Genomic DNA, 22,310 nt, shown 5'->3' with positions numbered 1-22,310 from the left:
AATCAGTATAGATATCCAGCATTATATTTTGCCCCATTGAGATCTGATGTGTTTTCAAAGTGTTCCTTTCAAAGTGTTCCTTGAGCTGTGTATTTGGCCATTAGATGCCATTCATTGCATGATTGCACTTTTTTGGGGGGAACAGATGGTATAAATAGTACTGTATATATAGGGGGTGTGGTAGTTGATTTTTTCTGATTTATAGCATTTATTAAGTTTTAGTTATAGAACTGGATAAAAAAATATTTTTACGTGGTATATGAGTGAAATAAATGATGTATTTGTTTTGAGTTTTTCTTTAAAAAAATCATTTTTTTATTTCTTATTTCAGAAAATTCCTGGCACAACTGGGTCATTTCATTAATGGTGCTGTGTCCATTTAGTGTGGCAGTTATTCTTTTTGCTTGCAAATGGCCAAAGTGGTATGTTTTTTTCTTTTTTTTGGAACTGCAGGGGAAATACAAATGTTAATGCCTGAACACAATTCTGCAACTTTGACATGTGTTAGTAAAACTGTACATATCATCACAACTACTTTGTGTATCCAGATGGATTGTACCTTGTTTTTTTTTTTTCCATTTGGTGGTAAATTGTAATGGGTATCTCCTGATTTTTTTTTTATTATCACATGAAAACTGGCCCACAATGGTAAAAAAAACCCTTTTTTTTAAATTTAGCTGTATATTTCTTCCTATTACCATAATTTACCAACAAAGAACAATCCAAAATAAATTCTCCTGTTCCTGTTTGTACCCGTAGTAGGGCCCAGAAACAATGGTGTGCACCTTGCTTTTTTATCCTGCCAAAAACACACTGCACCTGATACTAATTTTAAAATATACTGACCCTGACCTTTGACCCCAACAGTTGACCTTGATCTTTTTACCTCTACCTTGACTTTTGACCCTTACCTTGGCCATAACACTAACCCTAGTAGTGTCCTAGATTAAACCTTGATTTAGCTATTTTCTTTCTTTATTTTTCTTGTTAGTACAAGACCCGGACCTCTTGGAGAGAGCCCGGTCTCTGTGCTGGGAGCGTGCTGTGTGCACGCTCCCAGCACAAAGAGAGGTGTGCATATATGTGGCCCTACAGATAAAGGCCCACTTCCATGAGGACGCATATATGCGCACCACCAGCGGGAAGAAGTTAATATTATCAGGTGTGATTACAACAGCAGTAAGTATTTAGTTTTGTTCTGGATTATTTATCAAGAAACTTTGATGACCTAGGAGGGACAAATTTCCAGTTTACATATGGTATAAATAAATGATTGTTATAATATTGTGCTGCATTTGGAAGCATGTGATACTGATTGCAATAAATACAATAAGTACTTCAAGTAGAACTATAGGAAAAACCTTTTTTTGCCATCTGTGTCCCATTTTGGAGATTTCACTTCACTTCCTGTCCCAGAGCCAAACAGAAAGTGAAAGGAAATCCCTGCAAATCAAGGAAATCCCTTTGGGACCCCCAGGTTAACAGAAGTAGTGTCCCCATTAGAAGATTTCACCTGTCTTACTTTTCTGGGGACAACCCAAAATTTTAGATTTTCTTTTACTTTCAATGATAATGGTAAACAGGACAAACAGAGAGGGTGAATCTACCCAATGGGGCCACAGACAGCTATAAAACTGACAGGTGTTCTAATCCTTTTTCACTCTTTTTTCAGAACTAGAAAAAAATAGCCTTTAGTCATACTTTCTTAGCATTCCTAGAACCCCATCAAGCAGTAAAAGTATAATCTCTTAGCTGTGGTATCAGTTGTCTTCAAGTATGATATGTCATATATGTAAATAGAATTTCCAGTTGTGAAGATGTCTAATGAAATGTCACCATACTGTACTTAGTTTGCTTTGCTTTTATTGGCATGACCAACAGCTACCGTGATATCTTGTTTATTGAATGAGGAAAGAACAAACAGAGGGCATTACCATAAAAAATGTTTATTAAGAAATAAAGTAGATGTTGTACTCACAAACGACAATAAAGTCAAGGCACATCATAAAAGAAAAGTTGGCTCTGAGGAAGAGGCAAGTCCTTGAAACGCGTCAGTCTATTGGATGTCTACACTCCCTATTGCGGACTGTTACTCAGCGCGGTGTTGACCCAGCTGTTCTTTATGATGTGCCTTGACTTTATTGTCGTTTGTGAGTACAACACATACTTTATTTTTTATTAAACATTTTTTATGGTAATGCACTAGGCCTGTGCGCCCTCTCTTTGTTCTTTCCTCATTCAGTACATTTGGATTCCCCCGGTCTATTTGAGGGCAGCAAGGTGTGCATGCTCCAGGACATTCCTAATGTGGTTGTACCCTGCATCGAGTCCATCCCCAAGTGCAGGAGCATTTGTGTTTGCTGGTTCATTATATCTTGTTTATTGTTAACAGAACTACTGTAATTGATAATTTCATTCCACAGTCCTTAAAGGATAAGTTCACCTTTTCTAACATGTTACACCCATATTCAGTGTGTAACATGTTACTGCCGCAGCTTCCCCCCCCCCCCCCCCCCCCCCCGAGTCCCCGCTGTGACAGCAGACCAGGGATCTTCTCCAAGTGTCTGCTGCCACAATTCAAAAAAAGACATAGCTATCATGTATTCTCTGAATGGGAAACTACAACTACTGACAGCAATTGCAGCTGTTGAGTTGTAGTTCTCAGTGCACTACCATGGCGCTGTTGAGCACTGTGTTAGTTCATTCAGGCTTCCTGTCAATGTGTAAATGACTGCTCATACGAGATACACGTCTGCAAGAGCCCTGCATAGCATCTACGATCTGTTAATCTGTTACAGCACATGTGTCAAACTTGCGGCCCTCCAGCTGTTGCCAAACTACAAGTCCCATGAGGCATTGCAAGATTGACAGTTACAAGCATGGCTCCCAAAGGCAGAGGTATGATGGGACTTGTAGTTGTGTAGTTGTGCAACAGCTGAAGAGCCACCAGTTTGACACCCCTGCTTTACAGGATCCCAATAAAAAAAAACAAATAAATAAATGCACATTTTTTTACCTGCAAAAAAATGTGCATTTATTTATTTTTATTTTTTTAAAGGTGAACTTATCCTTTAAATACTGTATATATGGACCTTTTATAGAACAGCCAAAATGATAATTAGAGGAAGGGAGGGTTCTTCTAAGTCTTGACCAATTGGCCTCTATTTGACTTTCTCTATGTACCTGTGATAGACCCATTTATTTATTTGGGCTCAAAGGAAGCAGCACAGACAGTATGCCCACTCCACCCTTCTGTCAAGATATATGCTGATGGTCCACGGTATATTTTGTAGTGAACCTGCACTTACTGTATAGACATATGACATCTCCTATATTATTATTATTATTACTATTAATAATATGAATATATTAATAAAGGAATCTTGTAGTAAAAGAAGTAGATGGGCTACTGTTCTCTGTTTAAAAAGAAAAAAACTAGTTGCTCAGTTGTCAGTGATAATCCATTGGGTTTCGTACTTTCACAGTCACTAGTCCAGAACAGAAATGAGATAAGGACTTCTGGTTTTTCATTGAATTTCTTTTCCCGCATATTTGTCCTGAGTCTATGACTCAGAAGTATTAAAAAGCCAGACCCAGCCAGGGAACCAGCATTTTAGGAGCAGGTTAGCAATGGCATCTTCTATTATGACAAGTTAATGTTAAAGCTGAATTCCAGGGATTATATTTTTGCACTTACATTGGCCTTGGCACACATTCATTTTCAATGAATAAAAGGTGTTCTCTGATCAGGGGCGGACTGACCATTTGGAAACTCGGGGACTGCCCAAGGGTCCGGGGTCAGTAGGGGGCCCCATGAGATGCCCCTGGTACCTTTTTTCATAGGCTTTTAAGAGTTTGGGCAAGGACACAGGGGCCCCATGATCCCCTATTGCCCGGGGGCCCCATGAGTTGTCAGTCCGCCCCTGTCTCTGATTGGATGATGTGGAGAACACCACATACAAGGTGTTCTATGAATGAAAGGAAGGAATCTCCTGCATTCAGTGAGTAATGAAACTCGCAGGCAACCAAAGAATAATGCCACATAGCGTGATACTGTATTCAATGGGGTAATTTTATTCCAACAAAGTTAAAATACATACAAGGTAAAGAACTGACCATGTGTAGCAAGATGACCGCCAAAGGCGGTGGGGACGTCAAGGTGCTGTAGCCCTTTACCCTAAGGGTAACCCCCTTACCCCTGATTACCCCATTAAATGCAGTATCACGCTATGTGGCATTATTCTTTGGTTGCCTGCGAGTTTCATTACTCGCAGAGACCAGTTTAGAGGTGTCTTGAAACCGTGATACCAGTGGAGGGGTCCTCAAAGATGCAAGCCTGGGAACCTGACTACGCCTGGAAGCAATTATCCTGACTGACCTGATGAGACGAGTATGTTCTCAAATGCGTTTTGATAACGCACTTCTGGTGAGTGCGCAATTTATTCATTCATCTCTATAATTTTCTCAATACCATTATATGGTAAGAATTACAGTCCTCGAATCTTGAACTGATAGAATTCAGAGTTTATAACCTGCAATTCAAAGACTTTAACCACCCACAGGTGGTAACATACCATTGTCTGAAATTTATTCATAATATCTTCTATTCACAGGATCATTTTTTATACACAGCGCTGCACTATTCCTTTTACGCTATTGATTTTGAGGGTTCTGTGGTACCTATAAGTGTCCAAGCTGCTGTCGCTTTATATTAGCGCTCGCATATACCTATTGCTTGATTACAGGTATAGAGCATTGTCACTCTATAACAGGAATTGTCTGCACAAGGACATTGATGGTAGGATCACCAGATAATGAATAAATCAATGTGTGAAATGATATCAACATTATAAACCTCATTTGAGATTTTAGTGACTGGGAATAGATCTACTTTATGTACTATTAAAGGAAACATATGTGACCTACTATTGTTGATTTCCTGAAAATGCTAGTTAGCTGTCACTCATGCTAATCCAAAGGTTCAATCATTTCACTGTCACTGATTTAGAACAAGTATAGGGATAAGGTATTCTGACCTTTCTTTGATTTTCATTTGTAGCCTACTTAGTATGGTCAGCGATTCAGAAGTATTAAACGTCTAAAGTCACTGTATGGGTATTTTGAGTGTACTTTATAACGTAGGAAATGACCTTGTGTCAACCTTGCTAACAACATAAGTAAATGTCTTTATCTGCTTTCTGGTTTTTTTTTCATTAGTCTGTGGAAGAATGCGTGGGTATACATACCCGACCCTGCGCCTTTCTTTAAGCCACTCTACATGGTTCATCATGGAGATTTCAAGGTAACAAAATACATCTTCTAAAATGTTCCATTATGATTCATTAGAAGCTTTAGCATTCAGTGATATTATAGCAATGACTATGGTTTTATATATAGAAGAGGTCTGTGGGGGTGAGATGATGCATAGAGTGGGTGCAAAGGTTAGCATGACTTAAACCTGCTAGGGCTCTGACGTTTGCTGCTTAGCTCATTCTTCAAGTAATCATACTATAAGTAGATCTACAAGCATTATATACAAGAAATCACATGATCTGTAAAAAATGAGCATCTACTTCCCCATTTCATTTTCTATATGTTGAGTATATTACATGTTTGATAAAAATAGTCTCTGATGTTGCTCGTACTGTATTAGGTTTTAATTGTAAAACTGAAAGAATTGATTGAATACGTATTCAGTTACAGGCTAGTTGAAAGGCCATGTGCCACAAACTAGTGCAACAAGTATTCTTGGGGTGCCAACCTGCTATTAATCCATTATATCAAATGCTGTTCCTAAACTGCAAGCAATAAACAATAAATTGCCGTTTTGGTAATATGCTATACACTTGTACTACATTTTTCTTGCAGCCTCACAGAGTTTTAATTGTAGGTATTGTACCTTTTAAAAACGGCTGAAATTAGCTCATTGCTGTGTCGTGTATAGTAACTGGCTGATTTTTATTTTCTAATCCACATGACATTATGATTGGTTGTTTTGGAAAATACAGACAGACTTGTTTCTCCAATCCTCAGCAGTGCATATTTTGTGGTCCTTATAAATCAACTTTAATTTTCGCACACACCATGAGAAAATCAGAGGAAAAATACAGCTTTCAGAGCGATTGTCTGATAATCTGATGGTTAGTACACAACTTTCAAGAGCCAATCAAGACAGTTCATGTGAAATTATCCGAAGGGACAAGCACAAAAATTGTTCTCTTATGATAACAGAACAAAAAAAATTTGTTTAATCAGTACAGTATTTGTCCATAAAAAAATTGAGTCATCAAGACCGTTCATGCTCGGAACCCAAGGAATACTTTACAGTACATTACATCATCACAGGAAAGTTGTACTCTGATTTACGAGAAATATTGTAACTCTAGTAACCTATTCATTTTTGATATAAGACTAGCATGCAAAAATAAAACGGATTATTATTTGTCCGATATTCTCATCATGTGTACCAGGCTAAAGGCCCCTTTCACACAGGGCGTGCTCCGTTTAGATCAGCAGGGGATCTTTCTGCTAATCCCCTGCTGATCGAAGCAGAGCTGGCGGATGACAGATCCATGTCCATTCAGTATCTGCAGAGTGGACACCAACACAGCCTGCTCTGCTGTATGGGTGGTTGGGTGTAAACAGACCCCACTGTCCATTTAGACCTGACTACCCTCTGATCCGATCCACCTAGACTAAAGGAGACAGATCCCCTTTGTTTTTTTTTGTTTTTTTTCAGTGGACTGGATCGGGTTGGATGTAGGTTTAAACCGAGACAAGTCAGTTTACACCCACTGATCCATAGTGGTCAATGGACCGCCCGATCAGGACTGCTTGAAAAACTGACAGGTGGACCATATCAGACCCGCCATGTGAAAGGGACTCTAAAGGGATCAAATATTTCCACTGAGTGGAATTACTGCATACAGTGTTAAAAACAAAAATGGCAGACACGAAAGCTGAGATTTGATCACTTATAAAATGCCCAATTGCTTAACCACTTGCCGTCCGCCTGCTGTTTATAAACGGCAGGACAGTGGCACTCCAGTGGTGGGTTGCCATTCATAAATGGCACCCGCTTTTTCTAGCTGTGCGCGCTCCCTGGTAGCGCGCAGCACTGCAATCCGGTGCCCGCTGTCTCCTCCGGACACAGTGAAACACCGATCGTCGGACGGGACCTCTGTACGAGGTCCTGATCATGTGATCACTGATTGGCCAATCAGTGATCACATCCAAAGTAGTAAGCAAGATGTCACTTGTGACATCATTGTTTACTACGTGTGAAATCTGTGAATGATCAAAGAGGTCACATGGTACAAGGCTATTCACAACAGCCTTGTACCATGTGACAAGGTGTGACCAATCACAGCTCACTCAGTATTTCTCAATGGCTGCAAGAATGCAGACAGAGAGAAAGAGAAATGATTGCTTTTACATCCTATATGGGTGTAAAAGCAATCACTGTAAAAAAAAATCTTCACCCCCCACAAGTAGTACAGTGTCACCATGGTACTGTACTGCTAGGGTGACCGTATGTAAAAAAAAACAAAACCCATAAATAATAATATAAAAAAATAAAATAGAAATGTAAAAAAAAGTTTAAAAATTATAATTTTTAGTTATAAACTAATTTGGCTGATTTTTTTTTTACTAAAAATATAACGGAATACATTTTGGCAAAGATTTATGATGCAAGATTATTTATTTGCAAAATTTTATAAGAAAAACACTTTTTTCAAAATTTTTGGACCTTTTCATTTACATAGCAAAAGAAAAAAAAAATCTCAGCGGTGAATAAATACCACCAAAATAAAGCTTTATCTGTATAAAAAAAATGGTAAAAAATTAATATGGGTACAGTGTTGCATGACCGCACAATTGTCATTCAAAGTGTGATAGCGCTGAAAGCTGAAAATTGCCCAGGACAGGAAGGGGGTAAAACTGTCCAGACAGGAAGTGGTTAAATTGTATGGTCGTTCAGGGTTGTTGTGTAGTGTACCAACCAAAAATGTTTTTATCTAATATCTATGGCTATATTAAAACAAGCCTTCTCCATCTCTACCCACTTTCTGTCATTCCATTTAAATTTTTTTTTCAGAAATCTTCCCAACACTTCCTGCATTTTTGCCTACATTTCATGCCCTGCAGCACATCATCAGGGGACTAGCTGTCACTACCTAGTTCTTGCAGCTGGCCCATAATGCTGCACTGCTTTGACACTGCACACCCCATCTCACACCTCCATCTTCTTCTCTGATGTCATCAGGGGGCTAGCTGCAAGAACCTGGAAGAAACAGTAGGCCAACTGATGTCATAGAGGAATATGGTGGTGCTGAACCTAAGAGCGTTGGCTCGCTAAGCTTGTATGTTTTTTGTGCATAACCCAATGCAAAAAAGTAAGGGGGGAAATGTGGTGGTAGTGCAATTCTCCTTTAAAATGATCGTAAAGCCTTAAGGTTTCTTACCTTACTGCATTCTATGCATTAAGGTAAAAAACCTGTGGCTGGGATCCCCCCCCCTTTATATATACCTGAGCCCCATTGTGATCCAGTACTGTGTATGAGAGCAGCGGCCCAATTGGCTCTTTTCCTCCTCACTGGGCAGACAGCAGTGGAAGCCATTGGCTTCTGCTGCTGGCAATCAAGCTCCATTACCAGGGTGCGGTAAGGCTGTGGCCGCTGTTTGTGTCTATGGACGCAGGCAGCGGGGTTCGGGAGCGAGCCTGCACAAGGGGCACTAGCTGAAGAGAAGGAGCCAGGAGCACCGGCAGGGGTCCAAAGAAGAGGAGTATTGGGGCGGCTCTGTGCATAACCATTGCACAGAGGAGGGAAGTATGACATGTTTGTTATTTTAAAAAAATACCTTTAGATTTACTTTAAGATAGAAGGTATAATTGTGTATAATATTGCACACTTTTTTGTGAAAACATATTTTTTGTAGCTTTTGCACACAATAAATATGTCAGCTTCCTGCCACTTCCTCAAAGGAAGTCATTAGCCAGAAGAAAATAACAGTCGCGTGACTACAAACCATGCCACTTAACCATATACAAAAATCAGATGTGGCAGTTTTGCAGCATTGCCTTATTTATTATTGTCAGTTTTGTAATACAAACAAAAGAACACTCCAATAAATATATGAAATATGAGGTATAAAATACTATTACTGAAAGCTATCAAAGAAATTGAAATGTTCATACCGTATATCTTATGTCATCACTTTTCGGGGATTTACTTTACTATGGAGAGATTTCTTCCCACTTCCTGTTTCCCCAGTGCAGGAAGTGAAAGAAGAGCTCCTCAATTGGGCACTAGTAAGACAATAGTTATTAGCCACTTGAGGACTGCCCTATAGGCACTTTTACAGCTACAGGGTGGCCCTCCTGTGCAAAATCATGTATATACGTCATTTTGCACTTCCACCACACGGGGGCGCACCACCAGTGGATCTCTGAACTGTCACAGCAGAAGCTGATCTGTGAGTTCAGGTGCTGGCACCCATCGTTTGTCGAGAAGGGAGGAAGAACAGAGCTGGGCTAGGTTTACATAGATACAGGTCTGTCGTGACAGGGGAAAGTGATCAATCCTGTCTACCTGCAGTGTTTGGATCCATCACTTTCCCTTGTACCTGCACCAAGCACATAGATTGGCACACACTTAACTCTTTGATCGCCCCAGATGTTAACCCCTTCCCAATCAGTGTCATTAGTACAGAGTCACTGCATATTTTTAGCACTGATCACTGTATTATCGCAGTCCCACTCTAAGTCGCTGATCACCACCATTACTAGTATAACATTTTTTATTTAATCCCAGTATATGTCCCATTGTTTGTGGACACTATAACTTTTGTGCAAACTAATCAATATGTGCTTATTGGGATTTTGTTTACCAAAAATATGTAGCAGAATACATTTAGGCCTAAATTTATGAAGAAATTGAATTTTAATTTTTTTTATTGGATATGCTTTATAGTAGAAAATAAAAAATATTTGTGTTTTTTTTTTTCAAATTGTCAGTCTTTTTTTGTTTATAACGCAAAAAGTAAAAACCACAGAGGTGATCAAATACCATCAAAATAAAGCTCTATTTGTGGGGAAAAAAGGACATAAGTTTCATTTGGCTACAGTGTTGCATGACCACGCAAATGTTAGTTAAATAACACATCGCTGCTTCGCAAAAAAAAGGGCCAGGTCAGGAAGGGGGGGTAAATCTTCTGGAGCTGAAGTGGTAAAAAAAAATACAATTCTTTTATACCACCACTACCTACGTTTATTCCATCCAAAACTAAAATAAAAGGGTTGTAGAAAATGTAAGGGTTTGTAGCTGACTGATTTGTAGCAGAAAACTGGGGGATATGTTTTGCAAATTTATCTGATTACTAGAAATGTATGGTTTTTAATGTATTTAACCACTAGCCTACAGGGCACTTATACCCCCTTCCTGCCCAGGCCAATTTCCAGCTTTCAGCGCTGTCACACTTTGAATGACAATTGCGCAGTCATGCAACACTGTACCCATATGAAATTTTTATCATTTTTTTGAGACAGAGCTTTCTTTTGGTGGTATTTAATCACCTCTGGGATTTTTATTTTTTCCTAAACCAAAAAACACTGAAAATTTTGAAAAAAAAAAATGTGTTTCTTAGTTTTTGTTATACAATTTTGTAAATAAGCGATTTTTCTCCTTCACTGATGTGCGCTAATGAGGCTGCAGTGATGGGCACTGATAGGCTTCACTGATGGACACTTATAGGTGGTACTGATGGCCACTGATGAGGAGGCACTGGTAGGTTGCACTGATGGGCATTGACAGGCATCACTGATGGGCCCTGAAAGGCAGCACTGATACATGACATTGATATATGGCACTGATAGGCGGCACTGATAGGCAGCACTGACTGGCACTGATAGGCGGCACTGACTGGTGACACTGATAGGTGGCAATGATTGGCAGCACTGATAGGTGGCACTGATTGTCATCGATAGGTGGCACTGACTGGCACTGATGGGTGACATTGAAAGGCAGCTCAGATGGGCACTGATATGTGGCATTGATGTGCACTGATATGTGGCATTGATGTGGCACTAATGGGCACTGGCACGTGGCACTGATGGGCACTGGCACGTGGCATTGATGGGGCCACACTGATCATCAGGGCACACTGATCATCAGTGCCCTGATGATCAGTGTACATGTCCCCTCCGCGGAAAACCCGATTACCGGCTCTCCTCTCGAGCTGTCAGCATGACAGCTCGAGAGGAGAGAAATGCCGATAACCGGTATTTCTGTGTTTACATGTGATCAGCTGTGATTGGACACAGCTAATCAGATGAACGAGCCGACATCTTCGGCTCTTTCCGTGATCCGCTGTGTCCGAGGGACACAGCGCACCGGCATACGCCGTGCTGCGCGCTCCCTGAGCCGCGCACTCCCTGAGCCGCGCATGCGCATTGAGACTGGTAGGACGTCATATGACGTCCTATCAGAACGAGAGAACCGCCTTGCGCCCGTCATTGTACTGTAGGGCGGGCGGAAGGTGGTTAAAGTGATTGTAAACTTCAGACATGAAATATGAACAAAGCATTTCCCTCTATAGTGTGTACTTGTCTCTATCCAGAGATCTAAGTGTAATTTCTGTCTCCTGCTTCATTCCTGTGCTATCAGCATGAATCACATCTGACAAGTTTTCCTGACACCAAGACAAAAATGGTGACAGGGGAAGAACCTCCAGCAAAGTGACAGCCACAGCTCTGTTACTATGAGCTGTGTGGAGGGGGGGGGTGTCCTTTCCCTCCAACCAGCTCTCCTCACTGAGCTCTGCAATGTAATATAAGCTCCCAGCCCCCTGCTTTCTGAAAGCTCAGACAAGCTGTATAAATTCTGGACTTTGAATGGATATGAAGAAGAGAAGATTCGTAGATAGACAGCTACAACGTATGTAGGATAATTAATCCCTCTGTAACACCTGAGGCCAGTCACTTCACTGGATATGTGCAAGGATGTACAACCACTTTAAATCACATTTGCCAACTGTGGAGGCTTGCGCTAATCCCATAGTTAAGCTAGCCAATCATGGTTTAATTTTTGGCAGATTCCTACTAAATTGGACTAAATTCTAACTGTCAGTGGCTCTGGGGGCCCCCCTCCCCAGTTCAACAAACTTTAAATAAATTGAAGGAGCTGGGTGGAAAATGGTAAGCCAAACAGTGGCTACATCCCTTCATATGCATTCACTTTTTGGGCATTCAAGTAGCCGTGGGTGCAGCAGCTGGGGTAGTTGTAAGGTGCTAGGATGGCTGGGGTGGCGGGTTGGAGACGTAGTAAAAAGTTCCATAAAAGGCATTATGTTGATTCCTCACTAAGAAGAAAAAACAAGGAGTGCTGCCAGGTGTAGATATATTGATGAAACAAAAGGAAAAATGAAACATTTCTCTCACATTCTCTATGCACACTGGGTGTTTTAATAACGCTGGTAGCGTTAGCTGTCTAAAGTCACGTTAAAAACGCTAGTTTCTCAGCGTTTTTGCATAAGCGTTTAGCCGAGTTTTCCTACGTTTGCGTTTACGGTTTTTACAAAAAAATTAAATTTTACTCACAAAAAATGTACAAAAACACCGGTTTGACGTGTTTCTCAGTGTTAAGAGCATTTTATACTGCTAAAAAAATCTTCTAGAAACCCCCTAGTTCTGGGTTTTTTTTCTAGCCAAAAAACGCTGAATAAAGCCTATGTGTGCACTGACACATAGGATAACGTAGAAAACAACGCCAAAAGCCAAAAACAGCAGCTGTAAAAACATCCAGTGTGCATAAGGACTATTGTGCAGATAAAAGCCTGTAACATCCACTGTGCAGAACTGCAGAGCTTGGCAGGGTCATGGCTGAGTAGGCACTGCTATTAACAACAGGTCCATTCGACAGAAGTCCATACAGTGATTGGCTTCTGATGAACAGAGAGGGCTACACACAGATCAAACTTCAGCCAATCCCTGTTGAACCAGCTGAAATTTTGATCTGTATGTACCAAGCTTTAGTTATTGAAGTTTATTGAAGAAGAAGTGTCTGCTAATAGACTTGTTTGTTTAAAGTGATCCAATCACTAAGGCTGACAATGAAAGTAAAGCTCCCCTGTAAAAAGAAATTCTGTATATTTATCTTTCCACTGGCCCATGTTTTAATATTTCCCAGTGTTGTGATCCCCATTGGCTGTAGGTATTAGCACCTCCAGGGGTGCCAAATACCTGCTACCCCCCCAACATGCAGTGGCTCCTTCCTCTAGCTCAGGGGTGGGCAAACTTTTTGACTTGAGGGCCGCAATGGGTTCATATATTGGACCCGGGGGCCGGACCAAGAGTAGATGAATGACGTGTATGTGTCATCCATAGTAAGTATAGTAATATTCCCCCATAGTAAGCATAGTAATTAATCACCCATATAGTAATTCATCCCCCATAGTAATTCATCCCCCATATAGTAATTCATCCCCAATTTAGTAATTCATCCCCCCATAGTAATTCATCCCCCATAGTAATTCATCCCCCATATAGTAATTCATCCCCCATAGTAATTCATCCCCCATAGTAAGCATAGTAATTAATCCCCCATATAGTAATTCATCCCCCATATAGTAATTCATCCCCCATATAGTAATTCATCCCCCATATAGTAATTCATCCCCCATAGTAATTCATCCCCCCTATAGTAATTCATCCCCCCTATAGTAATTCATCCCCCATAGTAATTCATCCCCCATATAGTAATTCATCCCCCATATAGTAATTCATCCCCCATAGTAATTCATCCCCCATAGTAATTCATCCCCCATAGTAATTCATCCCCCATATAGTAATTCATCTCCCATATAGTAATTCATCTCCCATATAGTAATTCATCCCCCATATAGTAATTCATCCCCCCTAGTAATTCATCCCCCATATAGTAATTCATCCCCCATATAGTAATTCATCCCCCATAGTAATTCATCCCCCCTATAGTAATTCATCCCCCATAGTAATTCATCCCCCATATAGTAATTCATCCCCCATATAGTAATTCATCCCCCATAGTAATTCATCCCCCATATAGTAATTCATCCCCCATAGTAATTCATCCCCCATATAGTAATTCATCCCCCATATAGTAATTCATCCCCCATAGTAATTCATCCCCCCTATAGTAATTCATCCCCCCTATAGTAATTCATCCCCCATAGTAATTCATCCCCCATATAGTAATTCTTTCCCCATATTAAGTCCCCAAGTCCCCCCTGTGTCAATTCACTTACCTTTGCTCCGCGCGTTCCTCTCGCCGTCTTCCCGCGCCGTTCCGGTGTAGCATGAAAATCTGTCTCCTATGAGGATCTGTCCCCCTCGACGTATCTGCGCAGGTGCCAGTTTCAGGCATTAGCAGCCGATCAGCGATCTCCGGCACATGCGCAGATACGTCGAGGGGGACAGATCCTCATAGGAGACGGATTTTCATGCTACACCAGTCTTCAGGGCGGACTGAGAGGAGCCTAGCGGGAGCCTAGCTCCGCGGGCCGGATTAAAAGGTCCGCCGGGCCGTTGTTTGCCCATTGCTGCTCTAGCTTCTACATAATTACTAGCAAGTGGGAGGAACCAGAGCATTCAGCAGGGGAGCAGGCATTTGACACCATAAATGTAAAGTATACAGCATTACTTTTTACAGGGAGGATTTGTATTTCATGTTGACCACTTTAGTACATAATTATACCTTATATTAATTTTTTGATAAGAAAAAAAAACAATTAATGGTTTGGCAGTCAAACTCATCATGCAAAGCAAACCGCTATCTAATGTATGTGGCTATTACTGGAGGTTTGGTTCAACTTTCCAAAAGGAGAATAAGCAAAAGGTTAAAAAAATGATCTTTTTTTTCTCAAACATGCAACTACTAAATTACGAAAAACAACTAACCAAACCACTAAAAAATGTTTAATACTTTTTCCACGCACATGCTTTTTATTGTGAATGTCACTTCACACATGAAGGATGTGGTTTATCAAGGTTAATACAAAATACATACTAAGAGTAACCATTAACCATCAATTGTATTTGTTTTCTATCAGAAATAAAGATGAAAGGCCTTATGTACACCTGCAGGACTAGCAATGAACATATATTTCCTTTGTTTGCTGTTTTTTGTTAGATGTACAGTAGTAGCGTTTATGTGTATTGCTTTAAAAGTTTTTTAAAAAATTTTTTTCGTTTTTGTAATCTTAATTTTTATTCAGCCAGGTAAATACAAAATATGATATATAAATAGTTTGTATTAACTACTTTCAGTTTTGATATATGCTTACTTGCCTAACCCTAGCTGTTTTTCGCAATATACTGTAGAATAGACTATATTCAGCAAGTACAAATGTGGCTGGATGAGCCTTACTGCTGGTACTTGCCCACAGTATTGATAGAGGAGTGCTGTCATTTTTTAAAAAGGAAAGGTGACCTAAAATGATAACGCAAAATCGATTTCTCTTATAGAAAATCTTCTATAAACTGTATCATGCGCTGTTGTCAAGTGGAGGAAACCTGGAGGAGATGTTTGGGAACAAAGGAAATTTGCAGTACTAGTATGATTCAGGGCCAAGCAAATATCTAATTCTCTTTCTTGAGGCCCATCTGCAACTCAGATAAAATGTAAAGCTAGTGGATTGGGCACCAGAATGGTATTGTAAAATCACGTTTTGGTAACTGTTGTATCCTGTAGTCTAGGATGCGAAGTAATTTTAGGGGAAACTTACTGAAATTGGAGTAGGCAATCTGAAGTAGCTACTCATAGTAGCCAATCAGTTTCTAGCTAAAGCTTGTTAAAGCGGAGCTCCACCCAAAAGGCCTTTAAGGCTTCCTCTGCTTTTGTTAAAGAATTGTCACTTCAAGGCGATCGGAAGCTGAAAATGGCTCCCTCCCCGCAGTCTTTTGGGACACGTGACAAGTCCCAGAAAACTGCAGGACCATTTACAATGAGCAGTGATGCTTGTCCATGCACAATGGGCACCAAGCTATGAAGTCTCAAGCTGTCACAGCCGTGTGCCTACAGTTAAGTTGCCAACTCCGGCAACCCCTTGGGTGAGCACATCGGAGGATCCTGGTACAGGTAAGTGTCTGATTATTAAAAATCAGCAGCTACCAGTTTTTGTAGCTGCTGACTTCATTTTAAGAAAACTGACTGGAGCTCCTCTTTAAGTTAAACATTGAAAATGAAAGCTAGAACCTGATGAAAAGCTGGAACTAACTTGAATATAGACAAAAGTATACATGTAAAAACTGTAAATAAATTACGTCTACAGGTCAGAGGTATGAAGTTTGCAGTATACTTACTTTTTTTGATATAGGCCTCGATCACATGGGACATACAATATTTTATGCCCATGCAGGGCCATGTTTACCTGCACGAGGATGCATAGGTGTTCCACACATTCCGTGCAGGCAGGCCCATTGATGTCTATTGGGATACAGGGGCTGCACGGACATAGCCGCTGTGTCTCAATATGACATTCTTGTGGGTACGGGTGAGTGTCCCCGAATGCACACAGGCATACTCACACCAACATGGCTGTCACATTGGGAAACAGCAGCTGTGTCTGTAAAGCCACTTTATTCCAATAGTAGGGCTGCCTGCATGAAACACCTGGCCCTACACAAGTGCATGATATTGTATGCCCCGTATGAACGTGGCCATAGAGTACAGTATGTGCTTCTTTGATATGTAGGTATACACTTCCAAATAAAGGTGAAATCCCTAATTTCACTGGGTTTCCTCCATATGTATATCCTAACACTCCATAGGTTCGTACAGCAGCAGCACCAAGATGCCTGTTCTGCTGAAGTTTGAAAATTTGCCAGGCTAAGATTATAAAAATTGAATGAATCTATTGGATCCTGCAATCTACACAATCATTAGACATTGGCATTAAAGCCTATACAGTATTTAGTTAAATTAAAAAAAAGATCATTACAAGGGACAGTACTGACATTCAAGAAGTGTCCCCTGTACTGGTGACTGCTGTCTTCCTTAAACTCTTCAGTCCTCTGCACCCCCATACCCCTGCAGCTGCTGGACCTGTCATAAGCTCTCATTAAGAGTACTATCTATGACCACCCTTTCTGCTCCCCTCCTCCACTTATAGAAGCTGTACTATAGCTTCCATCAATGAAAAGAACTCTATAAATGGAGAACAGACGGATGAATGAAAGGTTCACTTCTCTACTCATAGAGCGCTTTACATTGATGGAAGCTATAGTACAGCTTCTATGAATGAAGGGGGGGAGCAGAAACCTGATGCATGTTTTTACAGGCCCATCGACTATATTAACCCCCACAGCACTAGAAGCCACTGTGGGGGTATTGGGGGGGCAGGGAACTGAGGAATTCAGTAGCCACTAGCACAAGAGACATTTATCACTGAACATAACATCTCTTTTGCTGATATTATTTTTCTATTTTAACTAAACTAAGGTTTTAATACTAAATTTCACCACAGACATGACCAAAAAGTGTCTTCTACTGCCACATAATCAATGATTTATTTATTTTCAGAGCTGGCTGGGTGCTTCATACTACCAAGCAACACCATTTGATAGCATGGCATTCTCAGAATACTTTGAAGTCTACAGCCAACGTTTGCTGAAGAATGCATCCAGGCAGGATCTCAACAGCTTGGAAAAACAGAAGTTTTTACTTACCAAGTCATGCCCAAGTCAAAACCTACCCATAGGCATTCATCCTTGTCCTCACTTCAACACCAGGGATGGTCTTGAAGCTCCCATGGATGAGAGTGGAGATGACAGCTACCCTTATGTTAACCTTGTCAGCGACAACAGCAACATGTTGAACCCCATGCTTGACCAGGAATCAGATTCTCAAGCTGCCACAGACTCTTCAGTTCACTCTAACTTCCATCGACAAGAAGACTTCCTGGGATCCAGTATAAATATTTTGGACCTGGTGCCAGATTCACCAGAAGGATGGGAGTTTCAAGATTCTCCAAGCCAGGATGATGATGAAAATGTTTTTTACAATGACAATTATAATGCCCTTTCTCCAGACTCAGGGAATACTGCTGATTTTGGCTATCCTAGGATTTGCCTAGATATGGACACCATTGACAGTGGTTTCTGTGATTCTGAATGCGGGAGCCCAGTGGACAGTGATTTTGGAAACAATGGCACACCACCAAAACCACTCAGCTCAGACACCTACAGTAGAGAAGAAACATATGAAAGAAATTATGTAAAACAGTGGGTGCCAAGTCATTCTGTATTAGCTGAATCCACAACAAAAAACCTAACAGAGTAAAGTATCTCTACTGGGTCTTTAAATAATTGTGTTTCTTTGGATGCAATGGTTTGATCTATGCAGGCACTTAATGAAAACAGCCAGAGCCATTTTTTGTATAAATTCCACTAGGAATAGTAAGATGGTAGGGTGGGACCTGGTGGCACTGACAGTCAAGCTAAGGTCATCCATGCAACAACAGGGGCACATATAAGGCAGAAACAAACTTCGATAAGGCTTTTGGTCCCTTTCTCTCTGAAACCATTTGAAAATCCAAACTGCTAAATTTAATGTGAATATTGGGAATTTGGTCAGGATTTTTATATTCAGAATCGTGAAAGTGTCATCCAAATTTTGGAGATCAAGTCTGCTCCCAACTGGGGACACAGACAACAATTAAAGCCTGATAGAGGTATTGACCCTTATCCACTTTTTCCAAATCAAAACATTTCAGATAAAGTTACACTGTAAGCTGAAATGCCTACAAATAAATTCATGTCTTTGTACATTTTCTATTTTGAATATTTTGCTTTAGCTTAACTGAGCTTGCCTTTTCTCATGCAGTTGAAATTCCATAGATGTAGCAAATACCACCTACTCTGATTGGAGATAAAGCAGTAGCTCTCTCCATTCAGATATTTCAATTCTATTCTAAGGTTACAGTATTGGAAAAATAGCTACCCATAACTCCTTGGTAGGGTTTGCCATTGCCATTGCAATGGCCTTTTTTTCAAATCACACAAGATAGTCGTTCCACCCACTGCATTCTCAACTGAATACTACAATAAATGTGTTGGAGACTTTGCCTGGCTTCTATCTAAAAAGATCTGTTTGCTAAGCGCTGAACACAGTTCATAGCTAGCATGTATTAGTGAAAACTGCCAGTGAATGTATGTAGGGTATGTGCTGTAATTAAGACATGAACACCTGAGGTGCTGAGATCTCTCTGTATTGGTAAATGGAGGGTTGTCTCTTGCTAATCTTGCTTGTTCACTGCTTATCGGGAGTATTAGTAACCATTTTTTGTTTTTTGGGAAACTGCAGCTTGACATAATTACAAAAAAGAAAAGGTTACAGCAATAAAACTGGAGTTATTGCCAATAGTGAGCAATTCCCTTATTGATTTTTCCAGGGAACAACAATTATACTTGTGTTTCTATGTTCTTTTCTCCACTCTTTATAAAAAGGCCCTTTATTGAGGCTTGTTCATCAGTGGTACTGTAATGGACTGGCTGTTTTTGGAGGTGCTGTCATAGATACCTATTCATGGCTAGGAAAATCAATGGCAGCACCTACCCTAACAACTAGATCTTCTCAGCAGGGCTGGTGTCAGGTAAGGGCTCACACTTCAAACAGCCAAGTAAGTGGAAACAGTATAAGCATTTGTGTCTATGTGCAAATACTTTAAAGGACATTCTACTTGCATTTGAGATCAGTTTCTGAGATCATTTAGAATTAATTGACAGGTGCATTTGATACGAAGCTGACCTTCTTCTGGCCTGGCCACAAATTTGACCTCATTTTAAGCTGCTTTTGTATTCCCAAATGGGGAAAGCAGTTCTATGAACAGAAGCCCCGTGCCACAGGCTCTACGGCTTTCCCTAAAAACCTTTTATAAACTGGACATATACTGTAAAGCTGACCATACACCAGTAGAGTTTTGTTAAACAAAATGTCATTTTCCGAATATTTGTCTGCTCCATTCAGCTTCCAGGAGTGAGTAAAAGAAGCCATGTGTAGGTCCTGAGTTGCTTTGGTCAGGGGTAACACAGGGCTGTTACAAGAGAGGAATGGGAGCGAGTCACATGCTGAGAACTGTTGCCCTAATCCCTTCCATACCAGGCGTTTTCTTCACTTGCCATAGCTGAATGGAGGAGAGGGGGGTGGGAAAAGTGAAAAAAAAGAGTACATGATGCTGAGCGAGGGGCAGTAAAGCAAACCTGGTGATTTGGCCTGCATAGGCAAGGCATAGGTTTGCCATTAACTGATAGTAAACTTATCTCTAATAGGGATGATCTTGAGTTTGGTTTGAACTCCTGTTACTCAACCCAGAAGGAAGCTGTCACTGCCGGCCAGTCAGCTGCAGCCAAATCATTTCCTGCCATACAGCTGCACATATACAACCATTAACCTAATATGGCAACATGGCTGAAGTTTTGAAAATTCTTGTATGACAGAATACAACTTCGGAAGTGATGTAATGTGTTGTATTGTATTATAATGTATTCTTTCGTTTCTAAGCACTCGTGATCTTGCTCTTCCATTGTTTTTTTTCTGATGAATATTGTACGGTGTAGCACAAACATTTTTGTGTTTGTCACTTCTAATAATTTCGGACGAAAGCTGTGTACTAGCGATCAGATTAAAGCCTAGTACACGCGATCAGATTGTATGATAGTCTCTAATAATTACACACTGTTACAGTCCTGTTATGGCTGCCTTTGCCCCTGACTTTGTAAATAACCAACAATGCACATAAAGCCCAGATAAAGGTCCTACAGTTTCTTTAACTGCTTCCCAAGTGCCCTATAGCAGAACAACTGCTACAGGGTGGCAGGGCTGCCCAAAATCATGTGTATATATACGTGATTTTGCATTTCCAGGTAGGGGGTGCGCACGCACACCACCCTACCTGCGCCGTTATTAGCGGCTACAGCTGCCCATCATCGGGTCCCAGCCGGAGATTCCCCGCTGGCACCCTGCGATCGCCAAGGAACACTAACAGGGGAGAGGTCTGTATGTAAACAACACAGATCTCTCTACTGTCAGCACCAGCATGCTGCTTTGTATTGCTCTAGATAGCAGAGCAATACAAAGCAGCATGCTTACATAGTAAAACAGCACACAGTTAACCCTTTCATTGACCCATATGTTAACCCCTTCTCACCCAGTGTCATTAGTACACTGTCAGTGCTTTTTATTAGCACTGATCGCAGTATTAGTGTCACTGGGGATGTCAGTAGCAGTTAGTCAGTTCCCACTCAGTGTCAGAATGCCCGCCGCAGTCCCGCTATAAGTCATTGATCGCTTCCATTACTAGTATAAAAAAATAAACATTACAGTATATATACTGCCATTTGTAGATGCTATAACTTTCACATAAACCAATTAATTTACATGTATTGGGATTTTTTTTTTAGAAAAGACATGTAGCAGAATACATTTTGGCCTTAATTTATGACAAAACTGGATTTTTTTAATTTTTTTTACTGGATATGTTTTATAGCAAAGTCAAAAATAGGTTTTTTTTCAAAATTGTGGGTCTTTTTTTGTTTATAGCGCAAAAAATAAAAACCGCAGATGCGATGAAATAGCACCGAAAGAAAGCTCCATTTGTGGGGGAAAAAAGGATGTAAATTTCATTTGGGGGCAGCGTTGCATGACCACGCAATTGTCAGTTAAAGTAAGGCAGTGCCGTATTGCAAAAAATGGCCTGGTCAGGAAGGGGGGTAAATCCTCTGGAGGGCAAGTGGTTAAAGGAATATGAAAATGGACATACAGTGTGAGATTACACCTATATTTTATTTTCAACTCCACTTTTAGAAGTGAATGCCCCTGTAAATAGCTACTTGTATATGTATACTGTATATCAGATGAGAAACAAAATATATAAATTCTGACTGATGTGAATGTACAATATATATGTGTAAAGTGCTCCGTAAATTGACGGCGCTATATAAGTACCGTATTTTCCGGCGTATAAGACGACCCCCTACTTTTCCTGTTATAATATAGGGTTTGAGCTATACTCGCCGTATAAGACTACCCCTCTTCCAAGGCACACCAAATAAAAATGAAAAAACATCAGATTTGATTTCAATATGGTATGCTATTTCAGTATGGTATTCCAATGATGGGGTGCTATTCCTCCCACTGACACCAATGATGAGGCACTACTCCTCCCACTGACACCAATGATGGGGCACTATTTCATCCACTGACACCAATGATGGGGCACTATTTCATCCACTGACACCAATGATGGGGCACTATTTCATCCACTGACACCAATGA

General features: G+C 40.5%; 2 protein-coding genes across 3 annotated transcripts in view; one reads left to right on the top strand and one right to left on the bottom strand.

Annotated features, from left to right (window-relative positions):
* IL21R (interleukin 21 receptor) overlaps positions 1–22,214 on the top strand; it is a 48,611-nt gene extending 26,397 nt beyond the window's left edge. The window contains exons 7-9 of the mRNA XM_089682164.1: positions 332–422; positions 5,218–5,302; positions 17,559–22,214. Of these exons, the coding sequence (XP_089538290.1) occupies positions 332–422; positions 5,218–5,302; positions 17,559–18,317 (935 nt within the window). The 3' untranslated portion in view covers positions 18,318–22,214. The remainder of the gene's footprint in view (positions 1–331; positions 423–5,217; positions 5,303–17,558) is intronic.
* The window catches only part of NSMCE1 (NSE1 component of SMC5/6 complex), a 433,288-nt gene that overhangs the window by 127,549 nt on the left and 283,429 nt on the right, over positions 1–22,310 (bottom strand). The gene's annotated exons all lie outside the window — the stretch shown is intronic.

This window comes from Staurois parvus, unplaced genomic scaffold (assembly GCF_062004578.1).
Source record: "Staurois parvus isolate SC_StPar_1 unplaced genomic scaffold, SC_StPar_1.0 ptg000018l, whole genome shotgun sequence".
Lineage (NCBI taxonomy): Eukaryota > Metazoa > Chordata > Amphibia > Anura > Ranidae > Staurois > Staurois parvus.
The sequence above is the reverse complement of the archived record's forward strand: the minus strand, read 5'-3'. Positions and strand labels throughout refer to the sequence as shown.